Source organism: Cornus florida, unplaced genomic scaffold, assembly GCF_030987335.1.
Source record: "Cornus florida cultivar Cherokee Brave unplaced genomic scaffold, ASM3098733v1 CherokeeBrave_3.0.0_Hap2_Chr05, whole genome shotgun sequence".
Classification (NCBI taxonomy): domain Eukaryota; kingdom Viridiplantae; phylum Streptophyta; class Magnoliopsida; order Cornales; family Cornaceae; genus Cornus; species Cornus florida.
In genome coordinates this window covers 69,209,657-69,233,456 of record NW_026775575.1, presented here as the reverse complement: position 1 = coordinate 69,233,456, position 23,800 = coordinate 69,209,657, and the positions used below count along the sequence as shown (strand labels likewise).

Here is a 23,800-nt window from a genome sequence, read left to right as displayed (position 1 = left end):
TTCTTTGTGATTTAACAAAGTCAAAGGATATTCAAGTCATTTTACATAGTGTCAGAGCTTTGTTACCATGTATATGCGACGGTGGTTGTGTAAAAGAGGACAAACATTTGGGAGATTTTTTTATTAAAGACTAAAATCAAATTCTCTATCTATGTACGATATTGACAAACCTCGTAGAGTGTCACTGTAATTAATCCTAAATATTATATTTCTATAATGGGGTACCACACATTTCAATATTTTATTTTAAGTAAATCATGCATGCATTTAACAGATTTTTTAATCGGATAAGGAATTTGAATCTCAACCTTCTACTTGAAAAGAAAAGGATATGATTAAGTCTTTGGTGGTCATTTTAATGAGCTTTTTCCAAATCTAAATTTATCACTCCTGCATGAAATTTTATTGCATATTTCTTTTGACAGAATTAGACAAGGATACAATTTGATATTGGTAAGTGTTACATGAATATTTGTCTAAGAAAATATTAATTTTTTAAAAAAGATAATAATTTCAAAAGCATGAAATAAGGTACACAAAATGACATGGTATTGTATATCCTAACTGTGTATATATATATATATCATTAAAATCCCACAAAATGACTTTATTAGTGCCCATGAATATGTATATGTGTGTGTAGAGACGTAAAAAGAATGCAGAAAGAACATATACCATGCATTAATACAGTAGTGTCCATAATGTTCATAAAATCTAAAGTAACAAGTAAATCAACTTAATGTTCTTGTCAATTGTGAAATGACCCTAACGAAAGCACTAAGGTTGACTTCAGAAGATCCTCCTTTAACCATTGCTTGTCGAGAAATCTTCTGAAGTTCTCTTGCCCTTCTAGTCATTTCTTGTCTCTCTGCGCTTTCCAAATCCATGAACCTCCTCACAAGGTCAGCAATTTCCTCTCTCCCCACCAAATTTTCCATTCTCCCTTCCCTCTTCATGACCCTCCACCCAATCCTCCAATCTTCGACTATAGTCTTACTAATTGGGACTTGATCCATAAGTAAAGGAAAGGTAAGCATTGGTACGCCAGCGAAAACACTTTCCATAGTTGAATTCCATCCACAATGACTCCAAAATCCCCCCACTGAAGAATGGCACAAGACCTTCAATTGGTCACACCAAGGCACCACCATTCCTGCGTCTCCACAAGCCTCCGTTAGCCTTGAAGCTTCCCCACAGGCCACCCACAAGAACCGTAAACCACTAGCGCGCAACCCGGCTGCAATTTCATCCATTTGGGCACTTGAAACAGAGAGGAAACTCCCCATTGAAATGTACAAAACAGAGCCTTGAGGCTGAGAATCTAACCATTTGTGGTAATTGGTGTCATTGTGGCTAGCCATTTGGTCAGAGGCACCGTCACCAAGTGTGAAATGAGGTATTAAGGGGCCAAAAGAGTACATGGGTATTGGCATTTTTGCTTTTAAAGCATTGAAGACATGAGCTTCGAGCTCAAATATGGAGGTGAACAACAAAAATTGTGCTTTGTCCACATGAGAAATCATTTCGACAGCGTTGTACAAAAGTTGTTCACTTTCGTAGAAGATTGTAGGAAGATCTACCAGACGGATTGATGATATTCCGGGGATGTAACCCACCCGCTCATCTCCTCTTTCTGTCACAAGAAAACACATACACAAATAAAATGTTTTACATCACAACGTAAATTTACATTAAAAAAAATTGTACAAAATAAATCATTTGGTATTTGGACACATCGATAATAATGGTTTTGGCATTCAAGAAATAAAAAATGTGAGCATGTTTTAGGGAAAAAAAATTACTTCATTTCTTTTAAGGATATGAAAAACATTAAGCCCGTTTGGAAAGTGATGAACCACTTAAAAATGCTTTTGTTTTGAAATTTTGTTTTTAAAATTGTTGGAAACCGAATAAAAATAAAAAATAAAAAATACCTCTTCTAAAAATGATGGAAATTTTAGCTTGGATAAAGTTAAAATTTGTAGCTTTTAAAATTGTTTTCAAAATAGATGTCTTGTATCTTCTGTAATTCTTATATAATAACAATCCCATCAAAAGGCATTATTGCAATTGATGGATATCAAAGCATATGGTACAGACACTGTGTGCATTTGTTTGAACTTTCAAAAAATACTTTATTATAAAATTAGAAATAAAAGTGCTTAAAAAAGTATTATTGCCAAACAAATTAAAAAATACTTTAATTATGAAAAGTATGCCAACATATTTTTTTACTGGCAACAATTTTTGACAACTTTAGTAATAAAACCAATTTTCATCATAACATTAACAACAAGGCTTTGTTTGGTTAGATGGAATCAACTAGAAAAGAAATAAAAGAGAAAACATTTAAATTTTTTTTAGAGTTTGGATCGAAAGAAAGATAAACCTATAAGAAAATTTCTAGCACTTGTTTATTTGTCCTAAAAACTTTTCGTGTACAAAACAGGCAAAGCATTAAATGAGTTCCTTTTGTATTCGATATTTCTATTTTATCGAAAAATTTAATCATGCCAAACAACTTGTAAAAAAAGACGAAACTTGTTTCATGATTTCTTTCTTTATTTTTTACTAGGTTTGTTTGTCTGTGTGAGCCATAAACTACAAACTACGATATAGATGGGAGGCTCATCTAACCCTTTGTTTTTTTTCATATTTGTATTATCTAATACTTGATAATAATATATTTGCCAACAACAATATATAGTTTTACCAACAAAAAAAAAAAACACATATAATCAAAAAAAAAAAAATTTAAGTTTCATTTTTCTTAAACTAATAAATTAGTTTTACCTAAAAAAAATTATTATGAAGCCTTATTTTAAATTTAAATAGTAGAAATAAATATTAAACAATTATGTTATTAAATTAAATAATCCATCATTGTAATATTTCATTAATAAAAATAGATATCATCAAACACAAATTAATTTATTTTTTTAGCATTTGAAATCATAAGAGTAGTTTTGATATGTATAATTACATTCTTTTTCATACTATCCAAACTAACTAACTAATTTTTTACAATTTTCTTGAATAAATCTTTATGCTAACCAAATATATGCTAAAAAATTTATTTTCTTTTCATTCACTTCAGTTTCGTTTGGCTAGATAGAATCAACTAGAAAATAAATGAAATAAAAAATTTTGAAACTTTTTAGAAGTTTGGCCAGATAGAAAAGGAAAAGTTCTGGAAAATTAAAATTCTCGTAACTCTCTATTTTCCTCAAAACGTTTCATACATAAAATAGAAGAAAATTGTATTTTCACGTGAAAACAACATCTTATTATTTTGTGTTCCTATTTTACCAAACAACTTTATTGCATTATTTTACACAACAACTTTATTGTATTTTTTTTATTGATTTCAAAGAATTACCGTCAAACAACAGTTTTATCATTGATAGGGTTTTAATTAACTTGACTTTCATTTTTAGTTGCATTCCATCATATATGTATGAAATAAATAGTAGTTTACAAGGTCTAAATTAATTAAAAACTCTATCATTTTTTATATACATACTACTAATTAATTTTTTTATTATTTTATCATTTTTATAGAATAAAGACAATTTAGGTATCTAAACTATAACATTATATTTTCCTACAATTTTCTTGAATAAATTTCAGCTTAACCAGATACATAGTAGAAAATCATTTTTCTTTTCATTTTCCCTTTCCTTTCTTTTCTTACTATTTCCGTATAACCAAATGGAACCTTCATTTTTCTTTCATTTTCTATTTCTTTTCTTTTCTTTTCTTGCTTATTTCCCATCAGACCAAACGGAGCCCAAGTGAACCTTAAAAACCTTTTCTTGACACAAAGAAAAAAATAATAATAAAATAAAATAAGAATATCAAGAAAGTGTAATATATTTTTGGATTTTTACATATAAATGGTGTTAATGACTCATATTTATCATTTAATGAAGTCAAAGTCTCATAATTTCAAAAAAAAAAAAAAATGAAATTGACCAAAATGCTGACGTGGACATAGAAAAATACAATTTATTTGCCAAAAGGTACCACTTTTAAGCTCATAGGTATTATTTTTTTTACACGAATATATCACTTTTTGTGTTGCACAAAAAAATAGTACATATTTGCTGAACACAAAAAAAAATAGTACATACTTGCAAAAAAAGTGGTAACTATGTGCATAAAAAGTAATATGTATATGCATAAAAGTGATATCTAATGACAAAAACGTGGTACTTATCCTTTGGACAAATGAGTAGTATTTTTTTATATGAACATCAACATTTTGGTCACATAACATAGAACAACAGTCATCATAACTTTTCAAAATGACAATTTGTTCAATACTTCTACGAAAACTTGTTCCACACAAAAATTAGAAATTAATATTAGTATTAATGCTTCGTTTGTTTGGATGTAAAATATTTTTCAGAAAATATTTTTTTTTATTTTTTGGTGTTTGATTATAGTAATTTTTTATTTTTTGGTATTTGATTGTCATAAAATATTTACGAAAAAATATATATATATTAAAATTTAACAAAAATAACTTATTCATCAATTTTCAATAAGTTATTTTATATGACATACTTAATAAATTCGACCTCAATCTCGACGTATACCTTTACAAACATTGACAAAGTAAAAATAAAAGAATATTTTACTAAAAAAAAAAATCTTTTTTAAAAATAATATCTTAGGCCGAAACGGACAGCACCTAAAAGAGAATGAAGTTAGCATATCATGTCTTGAATTGAAAATTTTATGTAACTTCAATTTTTCGAAATTGACTCGTGGTAAATATGAATTTTTAAAACTATTTACATGTAATAATTCCCTATATTTCTAAGAAGTTTGTGTACCTGACACATCGAAAGGATAATGCTGGTTGTGCACCAAAAGGTCAAAATGGTAAAAGACTGAAAACACCGATACCGACGTGGGACAAATCGCAGCCACAGGAATATTCCTCCGCTTCCCGACGTTAACCGCACACGGAACAAAAACATCAGCCATGATGAGCGATGGCGGCTGCTCCAGCCGGTCCAGGAGCTGCTCGAACGGCTCCTCCATCTTCGTCAAAACGGCATCGATGAAGCTGGGCATGTCGGCGCTGCGGACCAGCTCGGAAGGCAGGACGTTGGGGATTGTGCGGAACCGAATGTTAGCCGGCTTGGGCTCGGAGCCGATGAAGCTAAGCCACTCCTCCGTGACGACGAAGGTGATCAGAAGATCGTCGCTGCTCCGAGAAACTAGTAGTTTGCAGAGGTTGATCAAAGGGTTGATGTGTCCTCTTCCTGGATAAGGCAAGGCCACCACGTGGCATCTACCCATTGGTTCTATTTCGGCCGAACCCATACTAGTGTGTGTGTGTGTGTGAATTTGATCTTCTGCTGTAACGGAGGAGGAGGAGGAGGACATCTAGAGAGAGAGGGAGGAGGAGCAGAGTCAGCAATTGTGTGTGTATGTGTGTGTGTGTGTATAATCTTTCCTGCAAAAGGGTGTGCATATAAAGAACTTCCTGCTCTCAAATAAACTTTATTGATTATGGTGGGCTGCGTCACCTAATATGGCTTTTTTACGAGTTCAATATATTATATAGATTTGTGTACTTCTCTTCATATTGTCGATTTGTATCATTACAATTATGTGAGTACAAATGTAAGTTGTTGAAAATGATTTTGTGATTGACCGAGAATAAATACTTTATGTGTTGTGATAGGTACGTTATTTGTCGCTTAGGCCAGTTTGGTACAATGAAAAAAAAAATGAAATGATTTGAAGAAAATAAAAAGTTGTATTTAGTAAAAAATATTGGATGTAAAAGAGAGGGAACGGATGGAAAGGAAAGGGAACGGAGGTATTCGAATGGAAAAACTAAAACATAAATCACAACCTTTTATTATCCTTTCAAAAATGAAAGGCGATGAAAGAAAAAAGGAAAGAGAATGAGAAGCTAATGTGATTTTGTTAATATCATATTTACCCTTACTTTAGGTTAGGTGGTATAATATGCATGATATTCTGACAATTACACTATTTAGGTTAGTCAAAAATTTTCTGATGTGCTTCAGGTTCTGCTTCTTCGCGCTAGTTTAATTTTATTATAAATCGTGTTTTTGGCTTTTGTAACTGACAATGCCAATTACGGATTGGACCAGACCTGACCCGCGAGTGAGGCATCAGATTGAATGGTAGGTCCGAGCCCGAGCAAAAAGGGTACCGCAATGAGCCCAACACCTACGAAAAAAGGATCGGACCAAACAGTTGAGCTCAGCCCATAACACAACACTGAGAGTTAGGCCCAACATCTGAGGCTCACATAATGAAGTCAGGCCCAAGAAAAAGAGCCATATACAGTAAGTTGGTGAGAATTTTGGTGATGGTCTATAAATAGACCATACGAGTAGAGAGAGAGGGAGGTTTTTTGGACTTTTTCATTCTGTTGAAGTGTGAGAATTTTAGAGAGAGAAAAATCGAAGGAACTTCTTGCATCTTCAATTGGCGCCGTCTGTGGGAAACGTGGAAGATTGATTCCTGTTTGATCAACGTCATGTTGATTCCGACTGATTGATGATGACGAAGCTTAATTTGTGGCAGTTTAGTCCGGATCTAGGAGATTGCGGTTGGCTTTGGAAGAAATTCTGGATTCTTGATTGATTCTGAGAGATTGGCGTTAGGTTTACGCAGCCGTGATCCACTCTATCGCGACTCGATCCGCCAAGCTCAAACGCCGGAACAACTCTAATTTATTGAAAGGAAAGCAAAACTCGTAACATTTGAGTTCAGATCTACCGTGATTGACATTGGAGAGGCTCCGATCTAGAGTTGAACTTACGATTCATGCCTTTGCTCCGTTTTGGAATGATAATTGGGGGTGAGAACTCCAATACGGTAGAGAATGTCCAGCAGGTGAAGCTTGATGAGTTGATGAGCATGATCGAAGCTCTCAGAAGAGAGAATGCAGATTTAAGGACTGAAATGCAGCGTCAAGAAGTCCCAGTGATTCCGCGACTACTCCCGGCTGGAGAACAAATTGCACATACCGATGCGGCACATCACGGCGAGGAGGTAGGGAACAATCAGACAGATCTTCACCGCGAGGAAGTCCGACCAAACGATTTACCGCCAAATCCCCGTCGTATTGATAATCGTGAAGGATCAACTCATGTGGATCTACGGCGTGAACAGATCAGCGAAACGAAGCCATGACCTTTGATCCACATCAAGAAACGCTCAACCGAGGTGAAGCAATGGAGTTTGATCGTCACAAGGCTATACCTCCATGGCACAGAGAGTTCGTAGAGGACAGATCATTCGATCCGACCTATCGGCCTTCCATGGCGACGTTCGACTATCGCGGCTTAGAAAGGAGATCTGTAGATCAGAGAGCAACCGCGGGGTTCCAGAGGGAAAATGAAGCCCTCCGTTCAGCAGCTCGAACGGTTGACTCATCGTTCACTGATGAAATTCTGAATGCTCCGAGTCCGAGGAAATTTTCCATGCCCATCTTCATTCTGTTTAACGGAATGACCGATCCGATTGATCATGTGTATCACATCCAGTTGAAAATGGCTCTGAACATTGAGAATGATTCCTTGATGTGCAAGTGTTTCCCTACAAGTCTAGCTGGACCAGCCCTCAATTGGTTTAAGAACCTGCCGAGGGGCTCAGTAGATAGTTTCCGAAGCTTATGTGATCGGTTCATAAGCCAATATTATGGAAATAAGCGTCCGGCAAAGGACATTTCAAGCCTATTCATAATGAAGCAGCATGAGGATGAGCGCCTCCAAGCTTTCCTAACCAGGTTTAACCTTACCAAGAGTATGGTAGTTGAATGTCACCCTTCTACGGCGGTCCAAGCATTTATATTGGCCATGACTCGTGGCACTCCATTCCACACAAGCTTGGTAGTGAACACGCCGAAGACTATGGATGAACTAAATGAAAGAGCCGATGGATTTGTGCGCTTGGAAGAAGAAGAGGCAGCAAACGCTCGGAAAACATCCGTCATATCAACAGAGGACAAAACCAAAGTAAAGATCAGACGAAAGCAGGTTCAGCCACAGCATTCCTTGTGAAAATCTAAGAAGAGGCCCAGAGAGGAAGAGCTGGTTACTCCATTAAAAGTCACCTTAGCAAGGCTGTACCAAGAAAATAAAGATAAGTTCCGATCACCTTTACCAATCAGACAACCCCTCGAACAGAGGGATCAGTCTAAGCATTGTGCATTTCATTCTGACTTCGGCCATCAGACTAACGAATGCAGGAACTTAAGGAGACAGGTAAAGATGCTGATAGCCAGAGGGGAGTTCGCAAGTTATACTCAAGGCCCGGTGGCGGAACAGAACCGGCCAATGGAGCATGTGAAGAGGAATCAGAAGTCGAACCCTCACAATACGCAACCAGTCCGAATAATCAATGCAATTCACGGTCGGCCTGAGCCTACTGAGGAGTTGGATGAACTGTTTCGAACACGCCTTTGCCATGTACGGATGAAGAGAAGGGTGGGCAGTGTAAACACTCTGCACCAACAGAGCGCATAAGCACAGATAAAGTTTGACAGAATAGATCTATTGCGTGCTCAGACCCCTCATGAGGACCCGTTGGTCGTTAGTTTGACAGTGGCCGAATGTTTGGTACGTAGAATTCTGATTGATCCTGGAAATAGTGCGAACGTCATGCCGAGGGATACATTTGATCTGCTCGAAATCAAGCCGGACCGGCTCAAATCTACCGGGAATCCTCTACTAGGGTTTGATGGAAAACGAGTGAAACCCATCGGTACGGTGGAGGTAGCGGTACGCGCTGCAGAGAGGGTTCTGATAGAGACCTTTGTGGTTGTCGACATCCATCCCTCGTACAACCTTCTGATGGGCAGAGGATGGATCCACAGAGTTCAAGATGTTCCTTCCACTTTGCATCAAGTAATGAGATGCCTGGGACCGAACGGAGCCAAGGTAGTCAACATCCATGGGGACCAGGTTGTAGCTAAGGAATGTTATTCGGTAACGCTGAAGCATGCTAGAAAAGGGAAAGCACCCATCTATTCGGCAAGCCCAAGATAGCAATTACAGGAACCTCCCCCCAAGCAGAATGGGGAAGAGGAGCCACTGGACTTGACCGAAGAACCCTTGGTTGATGTACAGATCGATCGGTTCTGACCCGAACGAACAACCAGAGTGGAGGAACGACTTGCTATGGCAAGAGAAACATGAGTTAGTTGATTTATTGTCTCAGAACGCCGATGTATTTGCGTGGAGCCACCTAGACATGCCTAGAATCGATCCTTCCGTATCCTGCCACTCCTTGAACATAAATTCCAATGCAAGACCTGTAAAGCAGAAGCAACGAAGGTTTGCTCCAGAGCGTAACTAGATCATAGCCGAGGAGGTTGACAGGCTACTTGACACAGGATTTATAAGAGAAGTGTGTTATCCTGACTGGTTGTCAAATATTGTTGTTGTGTAGAAGAAGAATGGGAAATGGCGGGTGTGTATCGATTTCACCAATTTAAACAAAGCCTGCCCCAAGGATAGCTTTCCACTGCCGAAAATTGATCAAATGGTGGATACTACTACTGGATATGAGCGCTTAACCTTCTTAGATGCTTATTCCAGTTATAATCAGATCCCCATGGACCCTGCTGATGAAGATAAAACTTCTTTCGTTACCGAGCGCAGGACCTATTGCTACAAAGTCATGCCATTCGGACTGAAAAACGCCAAAGCAACTTACCAAAGGCTTATTAGCAAAATTTTTAAGAGACAAATAGGAAAGACCGTGGAAGCTGTGATACCCCTCGATTCTAGAGCCACGGGTGATCAAGTCCGAGTACAGATCCGAGGGATACCAAACAATTAATATGTAAACAAGCAGAAATAAAACTGAATTAAGAACAAATTAATAATATGCTGAAAGAAATCTAACATAAGAATCCTCAAACTTGAAATAAATAAATTAATATGATTTAAAACCGTACAACTCGGGAATCCACCTAGTGGACCCCTAATCCCAAATCCTTGAATAAATTTACAGAATTAAAATCCAAAATTTAAAATAGAAAGGAAATCCTATGTAACCGGAAGAGTGAGTGTCTGTATCTGCATTAACACAATCCAGCTCTAAGACCGGTACTATCGAACACCTGAAAAATAATAGAGTGGGTCAGGCCCACATGCAAGTCCTGATCTACTACGATCCAAACAGTAATCCGATACGCAGATACATCCTAGAAAGACTCAACAATATCTAGAGTAGTCCATATATGTATATATAGTACACACTACTGGACGCTCGCTAGTCCAGTAGGTCTGTCTCAGCCTCAATAGAAGGTAACACGCAAATACGCACCCTAAGGTGGGCATGAGTACCTAGACCTACCAGGGAACAACATCTATGTCCAGTTATCCATCCTAGGCGATATATGCGCCCTAATCATGGTCCTGAGATTCAAACTCATACCATGGCATCATATATTATATACATAAAATCCTTATACTCCTAATACAAAATATCATCCATTTGTATAGTGGTCTGATATATGTATAACAAATCCATCCTGAAATCATAATAGGTCATTTCATGTATTTGATTAACATGACACAATTAGGTGATGGACTTAACCTTTATGGTTAATCCATACCTTAATCCAAATTAGGTAGGGCTTAGTGTTTTGAACTAATCCATTCCCAATATAGGTAGGTCTTAGTATTTTGAACTAAGCCATCCCTAATATGACACCGTCCCATACCGGTTCATATATATCCATATAAGTAGGACTTAACCTTTTTATGGTTAATCCAACTCATTCCAAATTAAGTAGGATTTAGTGTTTAAACTAATCCATACCTAGTATGTCACCGTCCCATACCGGTACATACAATCCTCCAGTTCACGTCGTTATCAACACAGTATAATTATTTATCAACCACATCCCAGAATAAGCATAAATATAGTTTAGCACGTATACAACCAATTTATGCATCCAATATAACATTTAGATATCTCATTACAGTTCTTCATATATATAAAAAGACTGTACAATTAGCCCCTCCAGCTAACCTAGTTGACGAAAACAATATTAGATACTAATCAATCATAATCCATTATATGCATAATTATCACTTAATACCTATAACAAGTCAATAGGAATTACTACAGAATCCAACCATCACATTTTAACCATTTAAAATGCTAATACAAGGCGTAGTAATCCAATCCTCCATAAACTCCTTATATTGAACAGAATTTATAAAAGAAATATATCAATTAATTCCAAATCAAGAATAGATGGTTTCAAGCACTTACTATTCTTATACTTCTGTTTAGATATAATGAAACAATAAATTATATATGCCAGAAAAATTCCAAGTTCCAGTAAATGGTTTGAATGTTCAAACAGTTAGCAACACCCGATTTTTTTCCTTAAATTTAATTTGCTCCAATCCTTAACCCAATCATGGATTAATATTTTCCATAGTATAACGGGTTTATTCCAGATCCAACAACAATTTAAAACAGCCTAAACAAAGTTCCAAGAACCTATACAGACCAAACAGTGCACAGAAACAAAATTTGGTGCGTTCAATTGAGAGCAGGCTCATTCAAAACAAAGAGCCTGCTCTATTTTTTCAAAAGAGCCTGCTCAACTAATCTAGGAGCCGGCTCCTAGATGCTAGAGCCGGCTCCACCTTCCTTTGGAGCCGGCTCTAAGGTAGAAAGAGCCGGCTCCTCCTCTTCTTGGAGCCTGCTCTTCTCCCCTTAGTTGCCGTCGTCCGTTCTGCTGCTTCTTCTTCGACTGCGGTGTTTTCCAGACCTCTGTAAGGTTCTTAATGGTTGTTCTAAGGTTCAATCTTAGTTCTAGGGTAATCTTAACCCACTGATATGCAACCACGATCTGAACTAGACACCAGTCTTACAGCAACGATTACATAATTTCTGATAGCAACTTTAGACAACTTACAACAGATTTATTCCTAAATTTTAAATACTGTACTAAATACATGTTCTAGAGTTTAATCTTAGACTCAGATCAATTTCAAGGCCTTTATTCGCATTACCAACCTCCGTTAAACAAAACTTAAAAGTAAACAACCAGAGGAACAAATAATAGAAAAACATAAGTTCATGCAAAACAGTTAATTCAACCGGATCAAATAAAATCATATATGCATAGAAGACATGTTATTATGTTTGTTTAAAACCATTTTAGCCTTTATTTAATCCCTGGAGTCTAACTAGGCATGTACAGAACACGAATTAATGGGAAAGAGAAGAACAGAGACTTGCCTTGGAGTTTCAGATTTAAAACTCTAATTCCACAGTTTCTGTAAGATACGTTTGTGTCCTAACAGCAAGTCTGCACCTCCAGTGCTTTAGTTCAACCTAGAAACACCCCATGCCTTCCTCTTTGAATTGCTTTAATAATCAACCAAGGATACTCTGCGTTTCTCTCTAACTCCTCCCTCTGTTTCTCTGAGAAATTTATTTGTTTGCAACCCAAGGTAGAATGTACATATGTATATTTATAGACTTATAAACCCTAAACCCTAATTCTAGTTGTATTTCGAGAATAAAACATCTTAATAGGCAAAATAACAAGGCAGCTACATCTTGACACCTAAAACCCTAAGTCACGATACACCAACTCCCATAAACCGAGAATTTACTATATTAAACAATTATGTAATTACAGTAATTAATAACAGCCAATTAATACACGTAAATAAATAAATAAATAAATTAATAAATAATACAACACTTAATTCAAATAAGAAAACAAAACAATTAAAATCATTTAAGCAACCACAATTAATCAATGAAAAACAAAATAACTAAGTCACATAACTAAATCAATTAATCAATGAAAAAAATAAAATTAAATTTCCAATCCTATCCTTTTGAAAACTAGAGGTATTACATTCTTCCCCCCTAACAAAAGGAATTCCGTCCTCGGAATTCACAAAACTTTGAATTAAGGACTTTACCTAATTCATTTCCGTTTTCGTGTGGCACAGCTTCATTAGATAAGCTCCACCAATTTTCACCATATCCAACAATATACCATGTATATAAAAAAATATATATAGCATATTTGTACAACTCCTAGATTGTATCTATCAACGATCCAACCATACCCAATATTTGGCGAAGGGTAATGATTACTATTCCTCCATGTTCTATAGAACAAACGCATAGAATTCTTATACATGCAGCACTTTAACAAGTTGGTAACGCTATAGTACAAGCAACTGCCTAACTCAATTAGCAAAATCCGTGAAAAGGCAGTGTAATACAGAAAACTAACCTTCCTCCAAAACAACCATTTCCTGATAGAGAACTGTTATGTACGAGTTCAATTATCCACAAAATCCGATTGCTGCCTCCAACCCATACACATTCCTTCCTAAAAAAGAGTATGTTTCTCCAATGTATCCTTATATAAAGTCAAGGTATTATCATATAACCTTGCTTCCAGGCCGGACCAACCAGTGAGAGATCGACACCACCTACTATCCAAAATCCCAAATATTGTTGCACGAACCCCCTTGTGCTAACAATAGCACAGATAATATCTGAAAAGCTAGGTAACGCTTCCAATTACCCATGCCAACCTAGGATAACTCCTAAGCATATTTGCCATGATTTAAATATAATATCACGATCACATATCCCGTCCAGAGATGCGAAGCATAGCTGTTGCTCCAACACCTTCAGAAGACTCCTTGGACACAGCACCGGTTATCTTCTATATTGAATAACTACAAGCTATAACTCCGTTATCAACGCAATGGAGAACAGATAAGAAGCGCCAAAGTAAACACCACTATAGTGTAGTCCTTAAGCGAACTTGTTCTATCCACTATTCTTAAACCATATGGAATTAAAATTCCAACTAATGTTAATAACCTCTACCAACCATCCCCTCCTGTTTAGTCCTACTCCTATCTCGATATAGGAAGTGGCTAAAAACCTCCAGTGATATCCAAGTATTAATTTTTCACCTTGTTAGCAGATGATACATTTAAAAACAGTGATATACCTGTCTCTATCCGTACCGGCTCACCAAGACGAACCTGATAAGTCGTACTATACTCCTATCCATTTAACTGTAATGTATAATTTATGAATTTTACACCTTAGTCACTCCGACCTTACTAGAATCAGAAAGACAACCACTCCTCCTCCTTCAGTACCCTAAACTCATCGGAGTAAGGTACTACCTCCTATGAGGTCAGCCCAAACATTCAAAGTTGATCGCCTCCATTTTCCTGGTAATGGCAAGTGTTATTATTTTCTCATGCGAAAACTTAACTAACTTTCCAAAATAATCCACCGAAGGTTTAATTACCATAACGGTTGATAAAATCAGCCTTCTCCCCAGCACCTCCACTAGACGCAACTTAATGCAAAGTGTGAATCACCACACCTGTCCATCTAGGCCATCTCGTGATCACTATTCGTAGGAATTGATATCTTACCAGTTCTAAAATAGTCAACACAAAGCTGATTTAATTGTATCAGTCACCCAGAATCCTGATCCCTGTGTAGAATCAGCAATCTCTCATCTAGATCTGTGGAAACTACTCTGTCAGGCCCGCTCTAGCACGAGAAATGGCCACAAGGATCTAACGATTTCTGACGGTCCATCTAGATTATTTACTAGATATCAGACTTTGCGACAAAGCATTATGTCCCTCCTCCTACTTGCCTCCCAACTTGTCTAACGACAGTATCCCTAGTCTGGTAACACCAGCTCCCATATTTAGATGTTCAATCACACCCTTAGGAACCAAATTTTTGATTAAGGATAGACTGACGAATAGTTAATCCCATCTACTATCCTCAATTGGTGACGTTCCTACAAGTACCTAAACCAGTACCAAAATCCTCCCGCTGACTTGGGAACACCCGCTTAAAGTTTCTGAGAAGATATTCAGCCAAGTCATTTCTTCCGACAAACGTTACAGTCTATCAAATGATTCTTTATCGTTTGACTCGAACCACTAGGTTACCTATCCCATCCCGAAAACGTATTATAACTACGCATGTCTTGATTCATCAGATTAGCTAAAGTTAGATATACTTACCAAATCCTATGACCACATGCCCAAAATCTTAGAGTAATTAACGCTATTCCTCCAAAACGGTAGTTGACTGTTCACTCACTTGTGTCCCCAACTAAACCATATTTTCAATCCTGAATATTTAACAAAAAGGAAACACATAAAGCACACACAATAAAACACGATAGAACCCTACGTAAAACACCATTCCTCCTAGCAAAGAAAATCTCCTTTTAGCAATCAACTTTACCTGATTGGTTCACAATCTCCCTTTTACAGTTTCGGAGATAATCACCCAACCTTGAAACATAGCTCAAAACCAACTCCATTTGCCTCAACAAATGCCAAAGGCTTAACCTTCATCCTCCTTATACACAGGATACAAACCGTTTAATGTAGCTGTATAAAGCAACTTAGATCGTCGAAACCTAATCCCCATACTCCCCGGAACGTGCTATATAATCTTTGCTTCGTTCTGAGAAGAACTTCATCCGATTCCCAAACCCCTGAAGAGTTCCCTTTATCTACCTCGTTTAAAGGTAGTACACAAGGTTAACTATATGTAGGTCAATCCACACCAACTCTATAAGTATCGTTCACTATACTATTAGCGACCAAGATCACTCTCGCATGATCCTTAATTTCCAAGATTCATTACCCTCTTTCTTGGGTATGTTGAAATCTCCTCTACTAGAACCCTCTGTTTACTCCCATTCCTCGGTTGTCTCCTTTACGAGAACCACTAAAATCATGTTGGTCTTGTTATGCAGTGACCTAAAACGTACTCCTATATCCCTCTTTGGCTTATACTTCTAAAAATAGCGCCAACCGAAACTAAACCTTCAATCCCAAGTTGTGCTTCTGATCGAGAACTCGATAACGTACTCCTCTACTTCTTCGGTCTGATTCGCTATTGCCGCGGACCCCATCCTCCTTCTAGTGTCAACCATTCCATAATTATGGAATACAATTGACATCAGCTGCTCCTCCTAACGAACCGTAAAAGAGTACTATGAATCCTAATATGGCTCTAAGTTTTTAAGAGACGCAATGCGGAAGACTTCTAACGAAAGACACTCCTAAGGACACTAGAACCTGGAGTGCTCTGATACCAACTGTGATACCCCTCGATTCTAGAGCCACGGGTGATCAAGTCTGAGCACAGATCCGAGGGATACCAAACAATTAATATGTAAACAAGCAGAAATAAAACTGAATTAAGAACAAATTAATAATACGTTGAAAGAAATCTAAAATAAGAATCCTCAAACTTGAAATAAATAAATTAATATGATTTAAAATCGTACAACTCGGGAATCCACCTAGTGGACCCCTAATCCCAAATCCATGAATAAATTTACAGAATTAAAATCCAAAATTTAAAATAGAAAGGAAATCCTATGTAACCGGAAGAGTGAGTGTCTGTATCTGCATCAACACAATCCAGCTCTAAGACTGGTACTATCGAACACTTGAAAAATAATAGAGTGGGTCAGGCCCACATGCAAGTCCTGATCTACTACGATCCAAACAGTAATCCGATACGCAGATACATCCTAGAAAGACTCAATAATATCTAGAGTAGTCCATATATGTATATATAGTACACACTATAGGACGCTCGCTAGTCCAGTAGGTCTGTCTCAGCCTGAATAGAAGGCAACACGCAAATACGCACCCTAAGGTGGGTATGAGTACCTAGACCTACCAGGGAACAACACCTATGTCCAGTTATCCATCCTAGGCGATATACGCGCCCTAACCATGGTCTTGAGATTCAAACTCATACCATGGCATCATATATTATATATATAAAATCCTTATACTCCTCATACAAAATATCATCCATCTGTATAGTAGTCTGATATATGTATAACAAATCCATCCTGAAATCATAATAGGTCATTTAATTTATTTGATTGACATGACACAAGTAGGTGATGGACTTAACCTTTATGGTTAATCCATACCTTAATCCAAATTAGGTAGGGCTTAGTGTTTTGAACTAATCCATTCCCAATATAGGTAGGTCTTAGTGTTTTGAACTAAGCCATCCCTAATATGACACCGTCCCATACCGGTTCATATATATCCATATAAGTAGGACTTAACCTTTTTATGGTTAATCCAACTCATTCCAAATTAAGTAGGATTTAGTGTTTGAACTAATCCATACCTAGTATGTCACCGTCCCATACCGGTACATACAATCCTCCAGTTCACGTCGTTATCAACACAGTATAATTATTTATCAACCACATCCCAGAATAAGCATAAATATAGTTTAGCACGTATACAATCAATTTATGCATCCAATATAACATTTAGATATCTCATTACAGTTCTTCATATATATAAAAAGACTGTACAATTAGCCCCTCCAGCTAACCTAGTTGACGAAAACAGTATTAGATACTAATCAACCATAATCTATTATATGCATAATTATCACTTAATACCTATAAAAAGTCAATAGGAATTACTACAGAATCCAACCATCACATTTTAACCATTTAAAATGCTAATACAAGGCGTAGTAATCCAATCCTCCATAAACTCCTTATATTAAACAGAATTTATAAAAGAAATATATCAATTAATTCCAAATCAAGAATAGATGGTTTCAAGCACTTACTATTCTTATACTTCTGTTTAGATATAATGAAACCATAAATTATATATGCCAGAAAAATTCCAAGTTCCAGTAAATGGTTTGAATGTTCAAACAGTTAGCAACACCCGATTTTTTTCCTTAAATTTAATTTGCTCCAATCCTTAACCCAATCATGGATTAATATTTTCCATAGTATAACGGGTTTATTCCAGATCCAACAACAATTTAAAACAGCCTAAACAAAGTTCCAAGAACCTATACAGACCAAACAGTGCACAAAAACAAAATTTGGTGCGTTCAATTGAGAGCAGGCTCATTCAAAACAAAGAGCCTGCTCTATTTTTTCAAAAGAGCCTGCTCAACTAATCTAGGAGCCAGCTCCTAGATGCTAGAGCCAGCTCCACCTTCCTTTGGAGCCGGCTCTAAGGTAGAAAGAGCCGGCTCCTCCTCTTCTTGGAGCCTGCTCTTCTCCCCTTAGTTGCCGTCGTCCGTTCTGCTGCTTCTTCTTCGACTGCGGTGTTTTCCAGACCTTTGTAAGGTTCTTAATGGTTGTTCTAAGGTTCAATCTTAGTTCTAGGGTAATCTTAACCCACTGATATGCAACCACGATCTGAACTAGACACCAGTCTTACAGCAACGATTACATAATTTCTGATAGCAACTTTAGACAACTTACAACAGATTTATACCTGAATTTTAAATACTGTACTAAATACATGTTCTAAAGTTTAATCTTGGACTCAGATCAATTTCAAGGCCTTTATTCGCATTACCAACCTCCGTTAAACAAAACTTAAAAGTAAACAACCAGAGGAACAAATAATAGAAAAACATAAGTTCATGCAAAACAGTTAATTCAACCGGATCAAATAAAATCATATATGCATAGAAGACATGTTATTATGTTTGTTTAAAACCATTTTAGCCTTTATTTAATCCCTGGAGTCTAACTAGGCATGTACAGAACACGAATTAACGAGAAAGAGGAGAACAGAGACTTGCCTTGGAGTTTCAGATTTAAAACTCTAATTCCACAGTTTCTGTAAGATACGTTTGTGTCCTAAAAGCAAGTCTGCACCTCCAGTGTTTTAGTTCAACCTAGAAACACCCCATGCCTTCCTCTTTGAATTGCTTTAATAATCAACCAAGGATACTCTGCGTTTCTCTCTAACTCCTCCCTCTGTTTCTCTGAGAAATTTATTTGTTTGCAACCCTAGGTAGAATGTACATATGTATATTTATAGACTTATAAACCCTAAACCCTAATTCTAGTTGTATTCCGAGAATAAAACATCTTAATAGGCAAAATAACAAGGCGGCTACATCTTGACACCTAAAACCCTAAGTCACGATACACCAGCTCCCATAAACCGTGAATTTACTATATTAAACAATTATGTAATTACAGTAATTAATAACAGCCAATTAATACACGTAAATAAATAAATTAACAAATAATACAACACTTAATTCAAATAAGGAAACAAAACAATTAAAATCATTTAAGCAACCACAATTAATCAATGAAAAACAAAATAACTAAGTCACATAACTAAATCAATTAATCAATGAAAAAAATTAAATTAAATTTTCAATCCTATCCTTTTTGAAAACTAGGGGTATTACAGAAGCTTACATTGATGACATGGTGGTAAAAAGTAAGAAGAAAGCTGACCATCTGAAACATCTACAGGACGTATTTGATGTGTTGAGGCACTACGGAATGAAGCTCCATCCAACCAAATTCTCATTCGGCGTGACTTCTAGTCAATTCCTAGGACACGTGGTTAATCATAGAGGCATAGAAGCTAGCCCAGCCCAAGTAGAAGCCCTGACTAAGAATGCCGAGTCGACAACAGTCAAGGAAGTGCAAACACTTACAGGATGGATCGCAGCATTGAGCCGATTCATTTCAAAACTGTCAGACCGTTGCAAACCATTTTTTGACACAATACGAAGCCATGGCAGACAAGTTTGGGGAGATGAACAGCGCAAAGCATTAACAAGTTTGAAGGAATATATGCAGAACCTTTCGATCCTGTCAGCTCCAGAACCAGGAGAAAAGTTATTTCTACACCTCGGGGTATCCAGCATCGCGACAAGTGGCGTTCTGATCCGTTGTCCAGAAGGGAAGCAATATCCAGTGTTCTATGTTAGCAAAACGATGATTGAGGCCGAACGACGTTATTCAAAGGCCGAGCGAGTGATACTCTCGCTAGTGCATGCGAAAAAAAAGCTCAGGCATTATTTTGAATCCCATCCTATCATCGTTCTAACCACCTTCCCTATCAGAATAATCCTGCATAAGCCAGACCTCTCAGGAAGAATGACGAAGTGGGCCATAGAGTTAAGCTCATTTGACATAACATATGAACCCAGAACGGCAATCAAAGGGCAAGCAGTGGCAGATTTTATACTGGAATGTGATTCAGAAGACATAGAGGAAAACCTTCGAGGTTGCTTGTGAAGACTCTTCGTCGATGGATCCTCAAATCAGATGGGGGCAGGCATTGGGATCAAATTGCAGACACCAGAAGGTACATCCTTGAGTCAAGCGCTCCAGCTTGAATTCAGAGCCACCAACAATGAAGCGGAGTATGAAGCACTGCTGGCAGGACTTAAGCTTGCCAAGGAGTTGAAGGTCAGGAATTTGATTGTCTTTAGTGACTCGCAGTTAGTTGTTCGGCAGGTGAATGGCGAGTATGAAACCAAAGATAAAACAATGGAGGCCTATCATTCTGCTTTTGTGCGGGAGGCCAAAAACTTTGAAAAATTGAATTCATCCAAATACCGAAAGAGTATAGCGAAGATGCCGACCGGCTAGCGTGTAGTGCCTCCGGTTCTGGAGAAGCATTGGCCAGGGTAATTCCAGTAGGAATACTAAACCAGCCATCCATTTTTGCAAAGCCTTCGGATCCAGATCCTTAGCAAGTAAATGTTATTCCATATGAGCCAAGTTGGATCGATCCGATCATAACTTACATCAGGGGAGGTATTCTGCCCGAGCAAAAAGATGAAGCTAGGAAAATCAAATCGAATGCTGCAAAATACGCTATAGTGCATGACCAGTTATACAGAAGGTCTTTTTCTAGGCCGTACTTAAAATGCGTCACTCCCACAGAGGCTCGGCAGATACTACGAGCTATTCATGAAGGTGTATGTGGAAACCACTCAGGGGGGAGATCTTTAGCGCACAAAGCAATGACGCAAAGGTACTTCTGGCCGAACATGTCTCGAGATACGGAAGAATTGTCCAGAAGGTGCGATAAGTGCCAGAGGTTCGGACCACTGATTCACCAACCATCTGAGGACTTGCACGTAATGGCCACACCATGGCCTTTCACACAGTGGGGGATGGATGTAGTTGGTCCTCTACCAACTGCAAGAGCTCAGAACAAGTATGTGCTGCTGGCTACAAATTACTTTACTAAGTGGGTGGAAGTAGAGCCATACCCGAGCGTTACTCAAACTCATATGAGACGATTCATTTGGAGTAATATTATTTGCCGGTTTGGTGTCCCGAGGTCAATCGTCATGGATAATGGGACCAACCTTGACAGTAAGCAAGTAAGAGGGCTGTTGGAGAAATATGGAATTAATCAAAAACTGGCGGCAGTAAGTCACCCACAGGCCAATGGACAAGCGAAAATCACAAATAGAACAATCTTTGCTTGTATCAAGAAGAAGCTGGAAGAAAAGAAAGGAAAATGGTTAGATGAACTGCCGAACGTCCTATGGGCTTACAGAACGACCCCAAGACGACCGACCGGAGAAAGCCCATTCACCATGGCGTATGGTACCGAGGCAGTTATACCAGTCGAGCACTTGGTCCTGACTGCTCGAAGCTTGGCATAGAACCGAGAGCATAATGACAGTATGTTGAGGTTTAACCTCGATTTGCTGGAGGAAAAAAGGGATGCAGCAGTGGTAAGGCTCGCATCCTACCAGCAGATGCTTGCGAATATCCATAACAAAAAGGTAAAGCACAGAGACTTTATACCAGGTGATCTGGTTCTGAAAAAAAGGTAGGGATAGTCAAAAAGATGATGCCACCATGGGAAAGTCCATACAGAATTGCAGAAGTCATAGGAAAGGGGGCATATATCCTAGAGACCATGGCCGGAAGGCTGGTTAACAAGCCTTGGAATGCTACGTTTCTAAAGAGAGATTATCAATAGAAAATTAAGAGTTTCAATGTTGAATTTTGTTCATTTTCAATTGAATACAAGCGAATGTATAAGTTTCTGAGATTTATAAAAGTAATGTTCCTCTTTAAGAGATTGATCAAGTAAAAATAGCAAAGTAGGTGGCAACTGGCACAATGAGCCGAACGCCAAACACTTGCTAAGAAATAAAAAACCAAGTGGCAAGAGGCATTCTAGCCGAGCGCCAGGCACTTAAGCAAAGTGAGTGGCAGCTGGCACTTGATCGGTTGATCAACTATACATCAACCTTCGCAATAGCACGAATCATTGTAAAATAGGGCTATTGGTCGGGTAAGTCGAACCACTGGGACTGCGCTAGTTTAAGGCAACCTAAGCGTCTAGAATCGTTTTAGAATGATAAGGGGGAATTGGGTGTTTGCTTGGTTTGTCACTAAAGCTATGAAATTAAGATGCATAAAATAGAACTTGTAAGAATTTAAAAGAGATAAAATGTCGGTAAAAGAGACTAGGGAAGTAACTTCACCACCTACAATATAAACATGCTAGAATATGATTCATTCGGGGAAAAACAACATAAATATGTGGCTATGATAAGTAGTTACTCATGGTTACTACATTACCTTCAAAGGATTCATGGAATCAATAGGCAAGAACAATTTATCAAAGATTTTACATGCTCAATTACCTAAACTAAAGTGTAATTTAAGACATGTTCACTAAGCTAGAAATTGTCAAACCATCAATCACATGAAAAGAGCACATGAAGCTAAGAATTAAGAATAAGCCATCAAAGGAAGAACCTAAGCTATGGCCTATCAAATCTCTCAACAACATGCCATTAAAACCATTCCAAAAATCTCATCTTCATTGTCACCATGAAAATGTAAACCATACAACCATGAAAACATACATTCTAAGACAAGAAAGTAGGTCCAACATGATCATTAAATCAAAATCAATTCATTACATCAAGTAAGAGTTCTAGATTATGGAATCACCACAAAAATACATTATTTTTCCCAAACTAGAATCAAAAGTAAAGCATGCTTACAATGAGGGGTTCCATTACCTCCCTAGAGGAGGAGTTAGTTACACATGGGAGCCTTAGAATGAAGAAGAACCATGGATCCTCCTTCCATTTTCGAGCTCCCCTTTCTTGCTCCGAGAACTCTCATTCCTTTGCTCTCTTCTCTCTCCTCTAATCTTGTAGAATGAAGCTCCCCTCTATTGTGTGGCTCATATCCCTCTTATTTACCACCCAAAATGCCACCAACCAACATCTCCAACCACTTCATTAAAGAGGAAAACAAAATGAAGAAACCAAGGTGCAAGTGGGCTGAAATGAGCCATTTCCGAAGGGCATTCTGCCCAAAATTCGAGCACTCTAAGCAAGGCCTCGAGCACTCGAATTTAGTGTAAAAAGCTTCATGCTTCACTTGCTCCGCCCAGACCTACTTTGGTTAAACAGCCATAACTTTGCGCTCCGAACTCCGAATGATAAACCATTTGAAGATTTAGAAAGCTAATTCAGATCTCTAAATATTTCATGTTTTGGTGGAGATCCAAATCTCAAGGATGGTTGGTAGAAAATGAAGATCAAGGCAGAATTTCATTGCTGCCAGGCAGTTCTGCGCACCTCTGGTAACAAGGCCATAACTCTCTGCTCCGAGCTCCGAATGACAAACCGTTTGAAGATTTAGAAAGCTAATTCAGAGCTATAAATCTTTTATGTTATGAGGGAAGTCCAGTTCTCGAGTTTGGAAGGTCAAAATGGCAAGCAAAGTCCAGGTCCTACTGCTGCCAGAATTCAGCATTGGCACCTTTTGTTGCTCAAGATTCCACAAGGCCTTATTCTTGTTCCATTTTGGCCAATGAACCTGAAATTGCATAAAAACATAGAAATGGAGATAATCTACATAAATTAACATACAAAGGACTTTACTAATGCAATTTAGGGCGCTTGAATATACAAT

General features: G+C 37.6%; 1 protein-coding gene across 1 annotated transcript; it reads right to left on the bottom strand.

The window, feature by feature from the left end:
* Nucleotides 1-603: 603 nt before the first annotated feature.
* LOC132306750 (UDP-glycosyltransferase 87A1-like) lies at nucleotides 604-5,784 on the bottom strand. The gene is made up of 2 exons (XM_059804299.1): nucleotides 4,842-5,784; nucleotides 604-1,633 (listed from the first exon to the last, which is right to left on the bottom strand). The coding sequence occupies exons 1-2, from the start codon at nucleotides 5,398-5,400 to the stop codon at nucleotides 732-734; spliced, it is 1,461 nt and encodes a 486-aa protein (XP_059660282.1). The 5' UTR covers nucleotides 5,401-5,784; the 3' UTR covers nucleotides 604-731.
* Between the last annotated feature and the right edge of the window lie 18,016 nt (nucleotides 5,785-23,800).

Coding starts and splice junctions, on each gene's coding strand:
- LOC132306750 (XM_059804299.1), bottom strand. CDS start 5,400: ATGTCCTCCTCCTCCTCCTCCGTTACAGCAGAAGATCAAATTCACACA. Junction 1,634..4,841: donor TTATCCTTTCGATGTGTCAG/GTACACAAACTT, acceptor TTCTTGTGACAG/AAAGAGGAGATGAGCGGGTG.